General features: G+C 42.5%; 1 protein-coding gene across 11 annotated transcripts in view; it reads right to left on the minus strand.

The window, feature by feature from the left end:
- Nucleotides 1-18,291, minus strand: part of cfap206 (cilia and flagella associated protein 206) — a 76,932-nt gene that overhangs the window by 22,250 nt on the left and 36,391 nt on the right. For 9 of the 11 annotated variants that reach the window (XM_061813233.1, XM_061813239.1, XM_061813232.1 and 6 more), the window contains 3 exons: nt 15,422-15,597; nt 15,161-15,295; nt 3,787-3,898 (listed from right to left, as the gene is read on the minus strand). In XM_061813233.1, coding sequence (XP_061669217.1) covers nt 3,787-3,898; nt 15,161-15,295; nt 15,422-15,597 — 423 coding nt within the window. Of the gene's footprint in view, nt 1-3,786; nt 3,899-13,663; nt 13,922-15,160; nt 15,296-15,421; nt 15,598-18,291 lie in introns of those variants that run through there. The other 2 variants (XM_061813238.1, XM_061813235.1) reach the window with 1 other exon arrangement.

Below are 18,291 nucleotides of genomic sequence, written 5' to 3' on the forward strand. Positions count from 1 at the left end.
CTGCAACACTGACAGCCATAATGATATTTTTGTTCATATGCTACTTTTGGACACCTGTAAAGCTGACAAAAATACATAACAGAATCAATAATTATACTCAGTCAACTATGCCTACCACACATAAGATAAAGAGGCACAACCTCATTTCAAATAACATTGGTAAACAACTATGGGGGAGTCACCGAGGCATGAGAGGAGGACTCCATGTGTGCCTCCCAGTGAATCAGTTCAGCACTTTTTCAATTCCTTGGCAGAGTCTAATTGCTGAGGATTCCATCTTTGGGTTTATGCTAAATGAAACCCCCACTTTCTTCTCACCATTTGCCAATTTAATGCTACCTTAAACCCGAATGCCATACAAAAGAGTACGTATACTATGGAGGGAGTATTTTAACCGAAAAGCCTGAGGAACATTTTTTCATTATTATGATTATCATTTTTACCAATAGGAAACAAAACTGGTTGTTATTAATGTAGAATCCAGCTAACAAAGTTAACTATTGTTACATCACGTGCATGGGCCCGAGGCCACTACTGCGTGCCATTCCAGCAGAAATTCCTACACAGTGTACCCTGAAGGTAATGACTAAAACAACACCTAACACCACTTGTCAGAAATGGAATAGTGTTTATCCCACAATTTAGGCAGATAAACTGATATTTTCTACTAATGTTGCATTGACTAATTTCTCCTGTGTTAACTTTACAGGGACAGATTTTAAGGTGGTAAGTCTCAACAAAACATGGTGTCATGATATCCATCTTTAAATTGCCCCACTGCTCCCATGCAGCGATTTGTTGTGGTGGTGTGTTGGTCAAAAGTTGTATGACTCACTGATAAATGCAGCAGGAACGTGTACACTGGCATCACTGCTCTGATCTGTGACTGTGTTTCCATCCGAAGCAGAGGATATACAATTGGCCGCATCCATCTTTGGAACTCCCCTTGGGTTCTCCCAAAGGCGAAGGTCCTCTTGGAAAGATGGAGATCTGACATACATTGATGCAAATGGCATCCCAACTGCATACCAGATGAGTATAAGTTGGTTCACGAGATTGCTGCAGGATGGGAATCCATCTTGTTATGGATAACTCTGAATAAAAACGTTGACAGAATCAACTACATACATTACAATGTACAGAAACTAGGTAATTATACGGAAGCAGGCTTTATTGCCATAAGGGAACAACCAACTGCAACCTCACGCATGACGTTCCAGAACCGCATAGCGGTCGACATGCTCCTGGCCGGGAAGGGTGGCGACTGCTCAATGTTCGGTGACCAGTGTTGTTTATTCCAAATATCACAGCAGCTGATGGGTCACGCACAAGGGCCATTCAAGGCCTCCGCACCCTGAACCACAAGATGAAGGAGCACTCTGGTGTCAACACATCAGCCAGGTCTGAGTGGTTGGGAAAAAAAATAAAGTTTGGGAAATCTAAAAATTTGGTGTTCTCTGTCCTAGTTTCTATCGCTGTTTCCAGCTATTCTTGCATTGTGTGGATGTTGTTGTATTCCCTGCATAAAGACATCACTTAACCAACTTATAACCATTGCTCTTGCCCCGACAAATTCAAAATTGGCAGAAATATATCCACTATTGGGGGGTAATGACAGTGATATTGTTTACCACAATGATAACGTTATGACTTCTCTTCCAGACCTGTTCTCTGATCCAGAAGATTACAAGTAATTAGCTGTGCTTGCAAAGAAGAAATGCCTTGCTCTGCTCCAATTCAGTTACTGTTTTTGCCTGCAATGAAGAAATGCTTTGCTCTGCTACAATTCAGTTACTGTTTCTGCCTGCAATGAAGAAATGCTTTGCTCTGCTCCAATTCAGTTACTGTCTCTGCCTGCTATGAAGAATGCTTTGCTCTGCTCGAGAAAACGTGGTAGCAAATGTAGGATAAACACAGGGAAATGTATGAATAATTGTGATCAGAATGATCATCCATCTGCTTCCAATAAAGAAATGCTTTGCTCTGCTCTCGATAACGTGGCAGCCTCCAAGCAGGAGAGAGCAAGAACAAAAACATCTAATCAGAACTGTTAGAACTGCTGCCTGTTAAAAAAATTATGACCACACATGTATTAAGCAATCTTCCACACGTACACACGCACATGAACAAACATGTACACCTTGTTTCCAACTGTTTTGCTTGTCGTCTCCTTTTTCTAACATCCATGTAAATAAGGGCGTCTTAAAACTAAATAAATAGAAGTGCTGAGGAGAAGATAATCAGAGAGTGCAGTGGTGAATTGTACGAGACAGTTCCTCTCCTCTCTCCTCGCGAGACTTGAACTGGTGTCTTTGCTTCCTTTTTTGTCCTGTTTAATGAATGTCTGATTGGTGAACCTGACACAAGTTAAATCCATAGATCATATAATGCCTTTGTATCAGGGCTACTATTCCCCCCGTTGAGACCTGAGACTTCCCATCGCTCAAGATTGCCGCCCACTAAAAAAATGTTTTTGCTAGAATTTTTTTTTTGTATTTGTGCTGACATAATTCCCATTTTGTAATGTAGCACCTTATTTTTTTCCACATTTTTAGTTCTGCTGGTAAGCTTTATTGTTGCATTTTGTTTAACACATTATCTGAAATTATGTCTTCATTTGTTGCATGGTCAGATAATCCCATAAAGGTATTGGCTGCTACTTCTTTTGCTGTTTTATCTGTAAATTCATTTCCTAATGATACTTTGTCTATATTTGATGTGTGTACTGCACATTTACATATGGCTATTTCTTTTGGTAATTGAACTGCTATGAGCAAAATTTGTCGTAGCTCGACATGTGTCACTGTGTTCCCTGTAGTTGTCACTTTTCCTCTTTTTTTCCAGTATTGTCTGTGTAGATTGTGATACCACTGTGCATCCAGCAGCATCTGGTCTCAGAATGTTTAAGACTGTCCAATAAGATATCGTCTGTACAGTTCAGTTGTCCCAATCCAAATCTGGTTCTTTTTCTGTCCAATCAGGAACATTTCATACTACCAATACAAATTGTCCCAAACTCTTCCATTCCTGTTAGGTTTGTATTGACATATGTGGTACTATCCATTCCTTATGCAATACATTTAGTTTGTTCGTCAGTCTTGTTCCTGCCACCACGACTGATATACCATCTGAGTACAGATAATCAATCATGAGTTTGTCTGGTGTGGGCTGGTATAAGTTTACAGTATCTTATACTACATAGTCACATGCAATAAGTCACTTCCTACGTCATTTTGTGGTTGTTCAATCGTGTCTCGAGCTGTTTGCAGCAAGAAATCTCCTGTTCTTGTGGGAGGTTTGTTTGAAATATCTAAGCTGTAATAATAGAGCGCATTTGCTTTCTACAAACTTCTAGTCCTTGCACATTTTTTGTTCCGTTTCAACTATTTTGCTATTTATCAACTATTTTGCTCTTTGTTTTTCCCCTGTTGGAGTCAGTGGTTAACCTAGAGTGACTATACTGACTCCCCCCTGAACAGGGTGACAATTACGTTCTGTTTGAGGTAGTTTACAAGCTTCTACCACAAGTGGCGGAGAATTCTTACCTCTGCATCCTCAAACAGTTGTGACTCAATTTCCTGTTCAAATGAGGTAGTGAACCTCCACTCACACTTTTACACATACACACGTTTCACGGAGCTCACATACAGAACACACCTTGCCCTTTTCTCAGTTTTAAAGACTAGTCTACTCGATAGGGACCAGTATTCTCGAGGTTTGGTTCTGCTGCAGTCACCCAGACATGCATTCAGTCATTCCTCATAAGTGTGGGAGTTTCCTACTCACCAGAGATGTCTTTACTTCCTTGTCTCGGCTTCTCGTCAACCCTCAGCCTCCAGATGCAAAGTCGAGGCCCAGTCCCGGAAAGGGTCTCAAGTGCCGTGGCCACGGTCTTTGCCTGCCATCATATGTATGATAATTATGATCACAATTATTCCTATATGACTACACCATTATTACCTGTACCAGATCCCCACAGAATGTTGTGCACCATCACACCTGATTTGAAATACTTCACAGAGAATGATTTGGCAACTGCATTCTTCTGTGTCCCACTTAGTAGTATAGACACTTGTTTACATTCAGATATCAGGGATACAATTTGCAATACACCAGGTTGCCACAAGGCTTCAAAAATCACCTGGAATTTTTAATCAATGTTTGAAATCACTTCTGCAGGATCTAAAACTCCCAGATGGATGTAAACTCCTGATGTATGCTGATGATCTCCTGTTGGCAGCCCCAACAGCAGAGTCGTGCTTGTCTCACACTAAACTTGTTTTGCTCCGTTTGCATGAGCTGGGATTCAAATCCTCCAGAAAGATTAAATGGGTGACCTTCTTGGGCAGAGTGGTGTCCTCGGAAGGATCTACTATGTCCTCGGAGCATCGTTCTTCTATTCTACAGCACAAACGTCCTGACACGGTGAAAGAGATGCTTGCTTTTCATGGTTTTCATGCTTTTCAGATCGCACCAGTCCCCTCAGACACATGGTGAAAAACCAAGGTTACAGAAATCTTGCTGCCAAATTGGAGTGGTCAGCGGAGTTAGACTCTGTCTACACCAATCTTGTACATGATTTCGCATCAGCAGCATTTCTGGCTGCCCCGAATTACACCATCCCATTTCACTTAGATGTTACTGTCACACTTACCATTGAGAATGCTACTTTATACCAGAAGAAGGATGGAAAGCATCATGTCCTGATGTATTGTAGCATTCCACTTGGTCCACTTGAGGCCAAAAGTCCTGAATGCACTCGGTTTGTAACGGGACTTGCCGAAGTTATCCAAAAAAACGGCACACATTGTAATGCCATATCCCTTTGTGTTCCTTACTGACCACTCGGTGACAGCCTACGTTGCCTCATCACCATTCATGCTATCTTCTCTTAGACAAACACGCCTGTTGAGAAATCTCACGGCACCAAACATCACATATGTCCACACCGGCATGAATATCACTGATGAATGGCATGTAGACCCCCACTGCTGTGAAATTGCTGCGATTGATTCTCTTCATCCATATGCTGATCTCTCTGTCCAACCTCTAACTAACGGCAGTGTCCTGTTCACTGATGGTTGCTGTTACCGTAAGTCGGATGGTTATTTGGCTGCGGTGGCTGCCGGAGTGGAGCAGCAGCCCTCAGGTGAATTTTTAACGGTTTCCTCTTCCGTACCAACATCTCCTCCCTCAGCCCAGGCAGCGGAAGTGCTGACACTCTGTCTCGCACTGGAACTGGCCGCCGAAGAATCTGTCACTGTCTAACTCAGCTTACGCTGTCTCGGCTGCTGTGTTGGACCTGTCTGCATGGAAACGGAATGACAATAAAACAGCCAAAGGTACTCTTATTGCACATTTGACACTGATCCAACGATTAGACAAACCCCTGGCCAAACCATCAGTGGTGGCTATCGTCAAGGTCCCGGGCCACTCCAAATCGACTTCAACTATGGCTCTCGGCAATAATGCTACTGACTTGGCTGCCGACTTGGCTGCCAAGCAGGCTGCGGGCTATGTCACACAGATACTTGTTCAATTGACCCCTCCGTACAGGGCACTTAACCACGCCTCCTGAAGTGACGTCACGCCACGTGCGCTGACGTCAAATAATTAGCAAAAAGGGCGGCGCAGCAAGAAAAGAATAGAGCGAAACTGTCCGATTTACCGGCTGATTTCTCACTCGCATTCTTAGCTAACAGTAAAATATTGTTGAAAAGCAGACAGCAGGGCTTCAAGTATTTCAGCGAGGGGTATTTCAATGGTATTTACATGCATATCGACGGAGAACCATTGATATTAGCGCAAGATCTTTCCAGAGTCAGAGGAAGACCGAGAAGCCACATAATATAATATATTATAACCCAAAGACGAATTCGTCATTGACAGTTTCCTATTTTCGTGTTACATATCACACTTGTGTGCAGAATCTGTATATGTATCTGTATAGCCGTTTGTGAACCGCCGTATGAAGGAAAAGAAGGCGAGGCTGGATTTACGAGTTGTTTCTCTCGTTTTCTTTGTGTAACGTCACGCGCTCCCCTCAATAATTATTCTTGAATTAGTGCCGAACCTACGCAAGTCCCGACCGAGTACAACAATCACTACTTTAGTGTCCTCAAACATCCTTCCTTCAGTCTTGGTGTCTCGGTGCACGTCGAAGGCTGTTAGGACTGCTAGTCCGGTTTAGCTTAGCTAATTAGCTACGAACAATGGGACACGTTTGTGCAGTCAGATCATCACAATATATCGCTCAACACAGATCAAGTGTGACAATCATTCACACGTAGCTATATTATGCAAGCGAAGAACTGCTAATTCATTTATATGATACATGTACTGAAAATCAAATATAGGGCATACTTTCGTGCTAACAAACAAAGTCCGGTTCAGCTTAGCTTGGGAGCCGCCAAACAAAGACACGTTTGTGTAGTCAGATCATCGCAAAATATCGCTCAACACAGATCAAGTGTGACAATCATTCACACTTAGCTATATTATGCAAGCGAAGAACTGCTAATTCATTTATATGAGACATGTATTGAAAATCAAATATAGGACTTACCTTCGTGCAAACATATCTGTTCCGGTTGATGGATTCAGTTGATCATGCGGTCTTCCTCAAAGTTTTATCCATCAAAGACATTTTTCGTACTTGGTCTTCTGTTCCGGTTGATTTTAGATGGATTCAGTTGATGATGCGGTCTTACACAAAGTTTGACTCATCAAAGACATTTTTGGACTTGTGTTCGGTTTTGGAAAGGGTAGGAATTAAACTCCACCAACTAGCCTTTCAGGATACCTGTCGTCACTATTATAAAGTCCGTGACTACACTTCTTAACCATATCTATTGTTGAAGAACCCAAATACGCGATAAAACGCCAACAGAAGCTATACTGGACCATCCAGCCAGCGTTGTCTGAGATTTGAGTCCGAGATTATGCAGATCTCTGGCCTCTGATTGGTCAGTGACGCGGATTGCGCAACATCCACCGAGGGGTCAATTACCTGACAAATCCTCTCCTGACCTGCCCGAACCGCTGTCTCACACTGAATTGGTTAAAATACAGCACAATGGCTTTCCTGAACAAAAGACTATGTGGCGTGCTGGCGGAGCCACCCGTGCCCCTGATGGCCTCTGGTTGGGCCCCTATGGCCAGCCATCGTTACCTGATGGACCTTTACTCCGTGATGTTTTGACCGAAACTCACTCTATGGCTCATATTGTACACAGAGCCATGCTAGTCAAACTTCGCATGTGGTGGGACCCTAAAATGTCTGACTTGTGTCACGCCCACTTTTGTGACTGTAATACTTGCCAGCTACTCAATGTTCGCCCCACACGTCGACCCTTGCCACGGTCATGTGACCCACCCACTTGGCCCAGTGCTGAACTGGTCATGGATTTCACAGACATGATCACTCCTGTTCAAGGTAAGCGCTACCTTCTTTTTGTTGACACCTTTTCCAGATGGCCTGAAGCCTACCCCTGAAGTCGTGAAAACGCCATGTCGGGAATGAAAGCTTTGGTGAACCACTGGACTCCAACCCATGGTTTCCCGACTCTCATCTGCTCGGCCAGAGGTACACATTTCACATCCACACACCGAGCTACTGTAGAGAAGCGGTTAGGGTTAAGTCACAAGTTTGGTTGTTTTTATCACCCCGCCAGTCAAGGTTCAGTTGAACGTATGAATCGCACGTTGAAGGAAAAACTGGCTTAAATATGTACCTCTTCCGGCATGCTCTAATGTCTGTGAGTCAAACTGTGTCTTGCTCTACTGACGAACTTCTTCCAGGTTGTCTGATGCCTGGCCTTTCCTCCTCACTCAAACCACTGGAGGAGGGAGTTGTGTCTCCAAAGTTTTCTCACAAACTGTTTTGGATAGAACTGCATTCTTTTGCTTCTAATTTCTCTTTACAGACCCAGGACTCTTCCACCACCACCTCCTGCACTTGATCTTCCTGAGTGCTCATCTGTCTGCCTTAAATGACTCTCTCATAAGTGGTCCGAACCCCATTGGTCTGGCCCAAACAAGGTGACTGCTCGTATCGCCAAAGCCGTCCGCTTGGAGGGAAAAGGAACTAAGTGGTTTCATTATTCTATGCTTCGCCCTGCTACAGAATCTTAGTTGGACTTTTGTTTTATTGTTTGTTGTTGTTTTATTGTTAACCATGATTCCTACTGATGGTCCCGATTGCTTTTCGGACCAAGAGAGGGAGAGCAGGAATCCATGGCATTCCTATTATTGGTGTTCTTGTTGTTCTTTGTATTTTGATCTGGGAAATCGCTCAAAAATATCCCATACCCACACCCACATCAGTGCCAGCTGTTAGCACAACCCACCCAGAAAATATTTATCACAGAGAAGAGTCGTATTATAAACAAAGCCCTATCTGTTGGTTTAGGGTTTTGACAGGTGTTAGCGCAGTAAATAATTGACCCCTCCGTGGATATTGCGCAATCCACGTCACTGGCCAATCAGAGGCCAGAGATCTGCATAAACCAAAGCCCGTTTTTGCTCCCGCCATTTTCTCAGACAACATTGCATGGTCCAGTATAGGTTTAGTTAGCGTTTTATCGCGTATTTGGGTTATTTAACAAAAAATATGGTTAAGAGGTATAGTCACGGACTTTGTAATAGTGACGACGGGTATCCTGAAAGGCTAGTTGGTGGAGTTCGATTCGTACCCTTTCCAAAACCGAAGACCCAGTACGAAAAATGCCTTCGATGGATCAAACTTTGTGGAAGACCGCATCGTCAACTAAATCCATCTAATATCAACCGGAACACGTATGTCTGCACAAAGGTATGCCCTATATTTGATTTTCAATACATGTCTCGTACAAATGAATTCGAAGTTCTTCGCTAGCATAACAGTGCTGCGTGTGAACGATTGATTCACTTATTCTTTGTTGAGCGATATTTAGCGATGATCGGACTGCACAAACGTATTGATTTCTTGCTGGCTCGCGGCCGAAGCTTAACCAGACTGTGTTTGCACGAAGATATGCCCTAAATTGGATTTTTAATACACGTCTCGTATAAATGAATGAGACGTTCTCCGCTAGCATAACATTGCTACGTGTGAACGATTGACACACTTATTCTTTGTTGAGTGATATTTAGCGATGATCGGACTGCACAAACGTATTGATTTCTTGCTGGCTCGCGGCCGAAGCTTAACCAGACTGTGTTTGCACGAAGATATGCCCTAAATTTGATTTTTAATACACGTCTGGTATAAATAAATGAGACGTTCTCCGCTAGCATAACAATGCTACGTGTGAACGATTGACACACTTATTCTTTGTTGAGCGATATTTAGCGATGATCGGACTGCACAAACGTATTGATTTCTTGCTGGCTCGCGGCCGAAGCTTAACCAGACTGCACGAAGATATGCCATAAATTTGATTTTTAATACACGTCTCGTATAAATGAATGAGACGTTCTCCGCTAGCATAACATTGCTACGTGTGAATGATTGAATGAAATCAGAAGCATGGCGTCTCTCTCAGTTAAGAATGTATTGTATTTAAAATCTATGTCGTTGATTTGAATGAAATGAGAAGCATGGAGTCTGTCTCAGTTCAGAATGTATTGTATTGTATTCGCCATTTTTACTGTTTGTCTTACGCCAGCGCACGTGGCGTGATGTCACTTCAGGAGGCGTGGTTAAGTGCCCTGTACGGAGGGGTCAATTGGTTACTAATGGCAGAACAAGTGGCTAATAAAACCCCGAGTGACTGTGTTGTATGTATGGGACCGAGACCTTTGTTATGTGTTGTTTCCTCTTCTGTCAACTCCACCTGTGTTCTATGTCTTGTGAAAAAAAATTCTGTGCCAACTAAAAATGAATGCAAAATTTCGGATACTGCCCACTCGGTAACACCAGCCCACAAGAACAAACCTGTTTGATCGTGCTGTGGCGCACCAAAACTTCACCTCCATTTTCCTTAAAGGTAATGGTGCCCCAATTGGCAATATTTCTAATGATTAGTGTGCAGAGTCAGAGACCCAGGAAAAAACACCGTTCTTTCAACCTGTCAGCCGTGCTGATATGTGGTGGTGGTGCAGAGGGGATCGTATCATCGACCGCCTCCCGCGCAACAGTACAAGCGGATGTGCATTAGTAACTTTACTTTTACTCATTTCGTTGTTCCTGTCAACCTAGATGGGGGTTGCTCCTGGACACTTCAAGGAAGCTCTTGGCCTATTACATCGTTCACGTAGGTCCAAACCTCCCTGGCTCGGTGCTGATGATCCCACATACATTGTCCCAGATGAGTATAAACTGGCTGATCAGGGAGTTGAGTAACTTAAGGGTACGTCTATTATGGCTTTCCAAAATAGAATCGCATTAGCTGTACTGTTGGCCGAGAAAGGAGGTGTTTCCCCGAATAACACAACCTGGCAGACGCCTCATTAAGGCCATAGATGGACTTAGTACCCTTGCTAAAAAAATGAAGGAACACTTTGGTGTTGACACATCGATGTGAGATAACTGGATGAATGTGTTTGGTAAACGGAAGGGTATGAATCAATATTCATCTCTCTGGCTGTCTTCACCTCTATTCTCACCCTCTATGAATGCTGTTGCATTCCTTGTATTCGTTTTCTTTTAACCAGTCTAATTGGGAAGGCGACTGGTGTCCCTGCTGATGGCCGCGGTAATTATGTCCGCAATAGACCCCCGCCCCGACACATTCCTCAAGATGATTTTACTGTTGCTATTGCTCCCCTTGAAAATGATACTGAAATTCCACTGCTTCCTGATTGTCATGTTGACATGGCCTATGATTGCATTGCCCTTGCTCATATTGTGTGATTATTCTGTTCTACGTATGAGTGTTGTTGCTTTTTTAGAAATGTTTTACTGTTTTTGAGTTGTCTAGCACTGTCCTGAAGATTTAAGGCTCACAGGTGTTCTGAATCATTTGGTTGCGCACTTGTTACAAGGTATGTTTGGACGACTCGAGAGGGTTTTGTTTTCCATACTTCTTGAAGTGTTACTTTTGTGATTTTCGTGTTTGTTTTTGTGATCTATTTCATAGATCAACAGAGGGAATGAAGACTATTTTTACTTTTATTGTACTTTCATTATTTGCTTAAATATGACATACATTTAATCAACAGATAAGGTGTTGTCCATTTGATAATCCGACAAGGACGTTTTGTGGAGCGTGGTGGCTTCCTTGATCTTTTCATTATTTGCTTAAATATGACATACATTTAATCAACAGATAAGGTGTTGTCCATTTGCTAATCAGACAAGGATGTGTTGTGGAGCGCAATGGCTGTCCTTGATCTTTGTACGCAGAAAACCGGAAGGTGGCATCCTCCTCGCCCAGGCCTTGCCGTGGAGACGAACGACACGATAAGGAGCGGAATGTTACCATCCCGGCCCGAGATCAGACTTGGGGGAGGCAGCCACTTTTACCATGGACCCACACATATAAAAACCTCAAGTGTTACCTGGCAGCTTTTGTCTTCTTCTTTGGCTATCCTGCTAGAAGACGCACGTCTCGTGTGCGGCAGATACCTGGATAAGGCTCGGATGTCTGTATTGCACATTCCTTTGTAATAAATCAATTTACTCATCTAATCATTGGTCATCTCTTTCTCGATCCATGAACATGAGTATGGTCCAAACTTGCAAATCCCTACAATTTCCACACCACTTAAGTGGTAAAACCTCAGGTCTTCAATTCCCTGGACAAATTCCACGACATCAACTTTATGATATGTGGTATTTTCTGAATGTTACCATCCCGCCCTGGGATCAGACTTGGGGGAGGCAGCCACTTTTACCATGGACCCATACATATAAAAACCTTAAGTGTTACCTGGCAGCTTTTGTCTTCTTTGGCTATCCTGCCAGAAGACACACGTCTCATGTGCGGCAGATACCTAGATAAGACTCGGATGTCTGTATTGCACATTCCTTTGTAATAAATCAATTTACTCATCTAATCATTGGTCATCTCTTCCTCGATCCATGAACATGCGTAGGGTCCAAACTCGCAAATCCCTACAATTTCCACACCACTTAAGTGGTAAAACCTCAGGTCTTCCATTGCCTGGACAAATTCCACAACATCAACTTTATGGTATGTGGTATTTTCTATGGCCCTTTTCACATCATCTTGAGTTCAGGTTCTGTGTACCAAAATGGTAGGTCGTTGATTGTCATGAAAATTAAGATTAACCGCTTCGATCATGGGGTATGTATCTTCAATGCTTTCATCCAACTGTTGTACTTTTGGCATGGGGGAGAAAATCTTTCCCCATGGTTTTACCACTCCATTTCTCCTCCCCCCCGACCTAGTCTTATTTGTTCCTTCATAGTGTGGAGGAGTTGAAGGGGGCAAGGGCGGATACAGCACTAGCCCAGAGCAGTTGGGTGTTTTTACTGGCGTGGTGGTGTCTGTGTGTTTGTGTAACTCCCCGTCTCCCTTCCTGCCTTACTCTTACTGGTCCTGTCTCATCATCTTCCTTTCTATGAAACATCATTGCTTACTCTCTTATTGTCTCTTTCTTGCCTGTTCCTGCTTTTCAGTACTTTTAACTTTCCCCTCTTATCTTTTGAGCCATTAACATCCAAAACTCCACATCTTTGTTAATTTATTTTGGAACATAAATTTGTGTGTGGTTCTTATTATATTCTGAAGGTAAACTATTTGTGTGTGTGTGTGTGTGTGCGTGCGTGTGTGTGTGCGTGCGTGTGTGTGTTGAGCTGGCCAGCAAAGCCATATTTTATTTTCCACAAATTTAGATGTTTTATTTTAGAAGGACATTGCTTTTCTACAAACTTCGTCCACATTAATTTATTTTTCAGATCCTCTGTATCAACGATTTTGCTGTTCGTTTTTCCCATGTTGTAGTCAGTGGTTGACTTCCATCTGAACAGGGTGACAATTACTTTGTTTGAGGTCATTCTCAAGCTTCTACAACAGGTGGCAGTGAATTCTTGCCTCTGCTTCCCCAAAACAGTTACTTTAAAAGGGAAATCCAGTGCTTTGCAAAGTGTATCCAATAGGTCATGTAATATGTACTCTACTTTGACAATGCCTGGACGTCGAATCAGCCCCCAGAAACCTAACCTATCTTGGGATCCAGGTCAAAGGACCAATGTAAATGTCAGATTTACCGGTTGGACATTTACAAAACAGGAGACAAAAAAAAGCAACGACACTCAGTTCAAGTTTGATAGCTCGCGAGGAGAGGAACTGCCTCAAACAATTCTCTACTTAACTCCATCCTCTCCTCAGCTCCTCTATTTGGTATCTACGCCCCTTATTTACATGGGTGCTCCAAAAAGTAGGCGGGGGAGCAAAACATAGTTGGAACACAGTGTATCTGTTTGTTTTTGTGAGTGAATGTGTAGAAGATTGCGGAGTACATGTGTGGACAAGTTTGAAATAATTTCTTAGAAACAGGCACTCCTGGTTCTAACAGTTCTGTTGATTACATGTACTTATGTTATCTTCTGTTGAGCACCTGCTACGCTTTCTGGAGTGGAGCAGAGCCTTCTTCACTGCATGCAGAAACAGTTTTGTTTTCATTGCAGCAAATGTATGATAATTACATTTACAATTATTCCAACAAAAAAACACCACAAATGATCACAAACACACAAAGCCAGACAGACAAAAAATACACTAAGCATTTTTTTAATACAGTAAAATGGAAATTATTCGTTAATAGATCTGGTCAGGTTTACTTTCTCCACATTTCCGCTTCTGCATCCCCTCAAGCCGGCCAGGAACACCTGAGGTTTGGGCACGCCTGTCTCACCAACTCTCTTAGTTTGACAAGCAACCCCTTTGGGGAGCCAAGTTTGAGTAGCATTTTCCCGTCTCATGTGGCTTAGATAGGTTTGAGTTGAGTGTATCAATGTTGTCCGAAGATCAGCCTAAAATTTTTAACCAGTCATTAAATACTATCTGCAGCATTCTGGGCACAACTATTCCTTTAAACTATGAGCAATATTAAAATACAACATTAAATGCGGGCATCAATACAACAACTTTAGAAGTTTCCCAACTGGATATGAGTGGATGATTCCAAGACAAATCATATTGTCAATCTACTTAAACCTCTCAGATATTAAACCTGATGCAGTTATATTAACTATTGCTGTTAGTTGGAGGATCTCAAGTGCGTACTGCCAACATACAAAAAGTAAGTTTCTTTCGGTTTGTCCTTTCCAGGGTCGCCACAGCGTGTCATCTCAGATGAACGCACATATATGTTTGGCACAATTTTTTTTTTTTTTTTTTTACGCCGGATGCCCTTCCTGACGCAACCCTTCTCAGGGAGTGGAGGCCCCAGTGGGATACGAACCCACAACCCCTGGTTTACCAAACCAGTGCTCTAACCACTGAGCTACAGGGCCTCTGTACTGCCAACATACAAACCCTTTCCAAAAAAAATTTGAACAGGGGTATGTAAACTTTTTACATCCACTGTATATACCCTGTGATTGACAAGTGACCAATTTAGAGTGCAAGTGTGCCTTTCACCTAATGTCAGCTGTGATTAAAGTCATCTTATCACAAACCAGAACAGGACATTCAGAACATGAAAAAAAAAAAAAATTGTATCGATTAAACATTCAATGCCTTTGCTGAAGAAAATACTGCTTGGTAAATAATATACATGTACATGAAAAGTGAAATGTAAAATACTTGTGTTACATATAATTACAGTATGTGTATTCATGTAACTAAGGGTTAGCATATCTGGCAGTTCGGTTCAGATCTTTCAGTGTGGTGTTTGCATGTTCTCTCTGTGGTTGCATGTGGATACACTACAGTTGTTTCCCTCAGCACCATAATAGGTTTGAATGTCTGATTGATTTCACACAGCCACTAAAAGCTTGTATTCCCCTCTTCTTATTCTGTATTTACAACAATATCATGGAATAGTTGATGGAATAGATAGATGGAAAATACCATCAGAGACATAAATCTAAGAGAAAGGGGACAGCCCTTGTTTGACACTCACTTTTTACACCTTGTTTTTAAAACCAACTAATGCTTCCAGAAAGGTATTGCACCTGATGCATCATATTAGATCAAAATGCACTTTTCACATGACCATGAACTGGATAATCAGTATAAAATATAAATAAAGGAATCCTGTGACTGACCAGTTTTATAGCTGACCTTCGCAATTCCCACTGATTCCATTTATATGACTTGACAATGTTTGTCATCACTGGGTGAACATCTGTCTGAGTGCAGATCTCAGATTTACTCACAAGAAGTGTCTTTCCTTCTTGTGCCTGTAAAACAACATCATTAGTAAATGTGTGCTATGAGAGGACACTGAGTGATGATGGTGGTGGTGAATTGGCAAGAGGTATTGGTCTGAGATAGCTCACCAGAGAAACCTACAATTATCATCTTACGTGAAATGGAGTTTGATGGAGTTTAAGAAGTTGAACCAGTTCAGGTGAACTCTTGGCTTTTTCTGCCACCAGTGCAATGAAATAATCAGGACTGTGGGCAAATTTCAAACCAGCTTCTTTGGAGTTGAAGGCATACAGTTTCTCCTTATGCTTCAGGATGCCAATGCAAGGATTTCCTAAACAGGGACATGTTACATGTGAAGGTGTTTTTTTATGTTAAGATAAACTGGGATATACAATGTTCCATCGCTACAAGGCGGTTCACTTTCTTCTTTGTGTTTCGGCTTCTCCCGTTTGTTGTCGCCACAGCGTGTCATCTTTATCCATTTAAGCCTATCTCCTGCATCTTCCTCTCTAACATCAACTTCCCTCGTGTCTTCCCACACAATATCCATAAACCCTCTTTTTGGTTTTCCTGTTGCTCTTTTACCTGGCAGCTCCATTCTCAGCACCCTTCTACCAATATACTCACTCTCTCGCCTCTGGACATGTCCAAACCATCGAAGCCTACTCTCTCAAACCTTGTCTCCAAAACATCCATCTTTGGCTGTCCCTATAATCTATTGGTGTCAAACTCTGGCCCGCAGGCCAAATACTAACAATTTCAAATTAATATTAGAGCTGGCCTGCTGGTATAAAAAGTATTACACATTTGTTTGGTTACATATTAAAAGGTTAATTTGTTCCACTTTGGCCCACGGCTTTGTTCATTTTAAAATTTTGACCCACTGTGAATTTGGGTTTGACACCCCTGCTCTAATGTGTTATTTCTAATCCTATCCAACCTTCTCACTCTTACCAAGAACCTCAACGTCTTCATTTTTGCCACCTCCAGCTCTGCTTCCTGTTGTCTCTTCAATGCCACAGTCTCTAATCCGTACATCATGGCCAGCCTCACCACTCTTTTATAAACTTTGCCCTTCATCCTATCAGAGACTCTTCTGTCACATAACACACCAGACAGCTTCCGCCAGCTGTTCCAACATATTTGGACCCATTTCTTCGGTTCCTTATCACATTCACCATCACTCAGAATTGTTGATCCCAAGTATTTGAAGTTGTCCCCCCTCGCTATTTCTTCTCCCTGGAGCCTCAACTTTTCCCCACAACCCTTTTCATTCACGCACATATATTCTGTTTTACTTCGGCTGATCTTCATTCCTCTCCTTACCAGTGCATGCCTTCATCTTTCTAATTGTTCCTCCACCTGATCCCTGCTTTCACTGCATATGACAACAACATTTGCGAACATCATGGTCCAAGGGGGTTCCAGTCTAACCACATTTGTCACCCTATCCATTACCACAGCAAACAGGAAGGGGTTCAGAGCTGATCCCTGATGCAGTCTCATCTCCACCTTAAATTCTTCTGTCACCCCTACTGCACAGCTCACCAATGTTCTGCTTCATGTCCTGTACTCTTCTAACTTATTTCTCTGCCACACCAGACTGACGCATGCAGTACCATAAATCCTCTCTTGGTATTCTGTCATAGGATTTCTCTCAATCCACAAAGACACAATGTAAAGCCTTCTGACTTTCTCTGTATTATTCCACCAGCATCCTCAAGGCAAATAATGCATCTGTGGTACTTTTTCTAGGCAAGAAACCATATTGTGCCTTGCAGATACTTACTTCTATCCTGAGTGTAGCCTCTACTACTTTTTCCCATAACTTCATTGTGTGGCTCATCAACTTTATTTCTCCATAATTCCCACAGCTCTGCACATCCCCTTTGTTCTTATAAATGGGAACCAGCACAGTTTTCCTCCATTCTTCAGGCATTCTCACTCGGTAGTATTTTGTTTAATAACTTGGTCAAATATTCCACAGCCACCTCTCCAAATTGCTTCCATAAGTCCTCAGGTACAATAACTTGTACCTGTGTATTCGGCCCCCTTGAACTTCTCATTATTGCGCTACATTTCAGGGTTCAAACAAATATATAAAATTTCTTTTTTTTTTTTTGTCAAGAATCAACAAGTGGGATACAATTGTGAAGTGGAATGAAATTTATTGGCTATTTTATAATACACAACTGAAAATTGGGGCGTGCAATATTATTCGTCCCTTTTACTTTCAGTCCACAAACTCACTCCAGTAGTTGAGGATGAGGTGGATTGGTGAATGATCCAATGTTGACTGATGATTATAAATAGAATCCACCTATGTGGAATCAAGTCTCCGAATAAATCCACCTGCTGTGGGATAGTCTCAGGGTTCTGTTTAAAGTGCAGAGAGCATCATGAAGACCAAGGAACACACCAGTCAAGTCCGAGATACTGTTGTGGAGAAGTTTAAAGTTAAAAAAAAAAAATCCAAGCTTTAAACATCTCAAGGAGCCCTGTGCAAGCAATCTTATTGAAATGGAAGAAATCTCAGACCACTGAAAATCTACCAAGACCGGCCGTCCCTATAAACCAGTGGGGTCTAAAATGGACCACGTCCTATTTATTTATAGAAATGCACCGAAAACCTTTGTGCTTGGTGTTTGCAACAAGTTTTGGTATTGAAGGAATATAATATTCAACGCCACTACGAGACTCTTCACAGCGAAAAATATGATGGCTTGCAAGGACAACTGAGAAGAGATAAGATCAACAAACCTCGCCTCTACGCACCGCTTGGGCTCTGATACCACTCCTCTTGAGAGGGGTTTGACTCTGTTTCAGTCTGGAGTTGCCCACGGTGAGAGACACCGAACAGGTGTGGGTTATCGTCCTCCGGCTTGGGGCCTGTACATTGGGGTTTACCCTGGCGGATGAGAGGGGAGCTTGCCTCTGCCTTCAGGTAGGGGGAAGGGTCCTGACTGTTAATTGTGCCGATGCACCACACAGCTGTTCAAAGCGCTGGCGCTACCTCTGGGGACTC

Source organism: Syngnathoides biaculeatus, chromosome 23, assembly GCF_019802595.1.
Source record: "Syngnathoides biaculeatus isolate LvHL_M chromosome 23, ASM1980259v1, whole genome shotgun sequence".
In the NCBI taxonomy this organism is placed as follows: domain Eukaryota; kingdom Metazoa; phylum Chordata; class Actinopteri; order Syngnathiformes; family Syngnathidae; genus Syngnathoides; species Syngnathoides biaculeatus.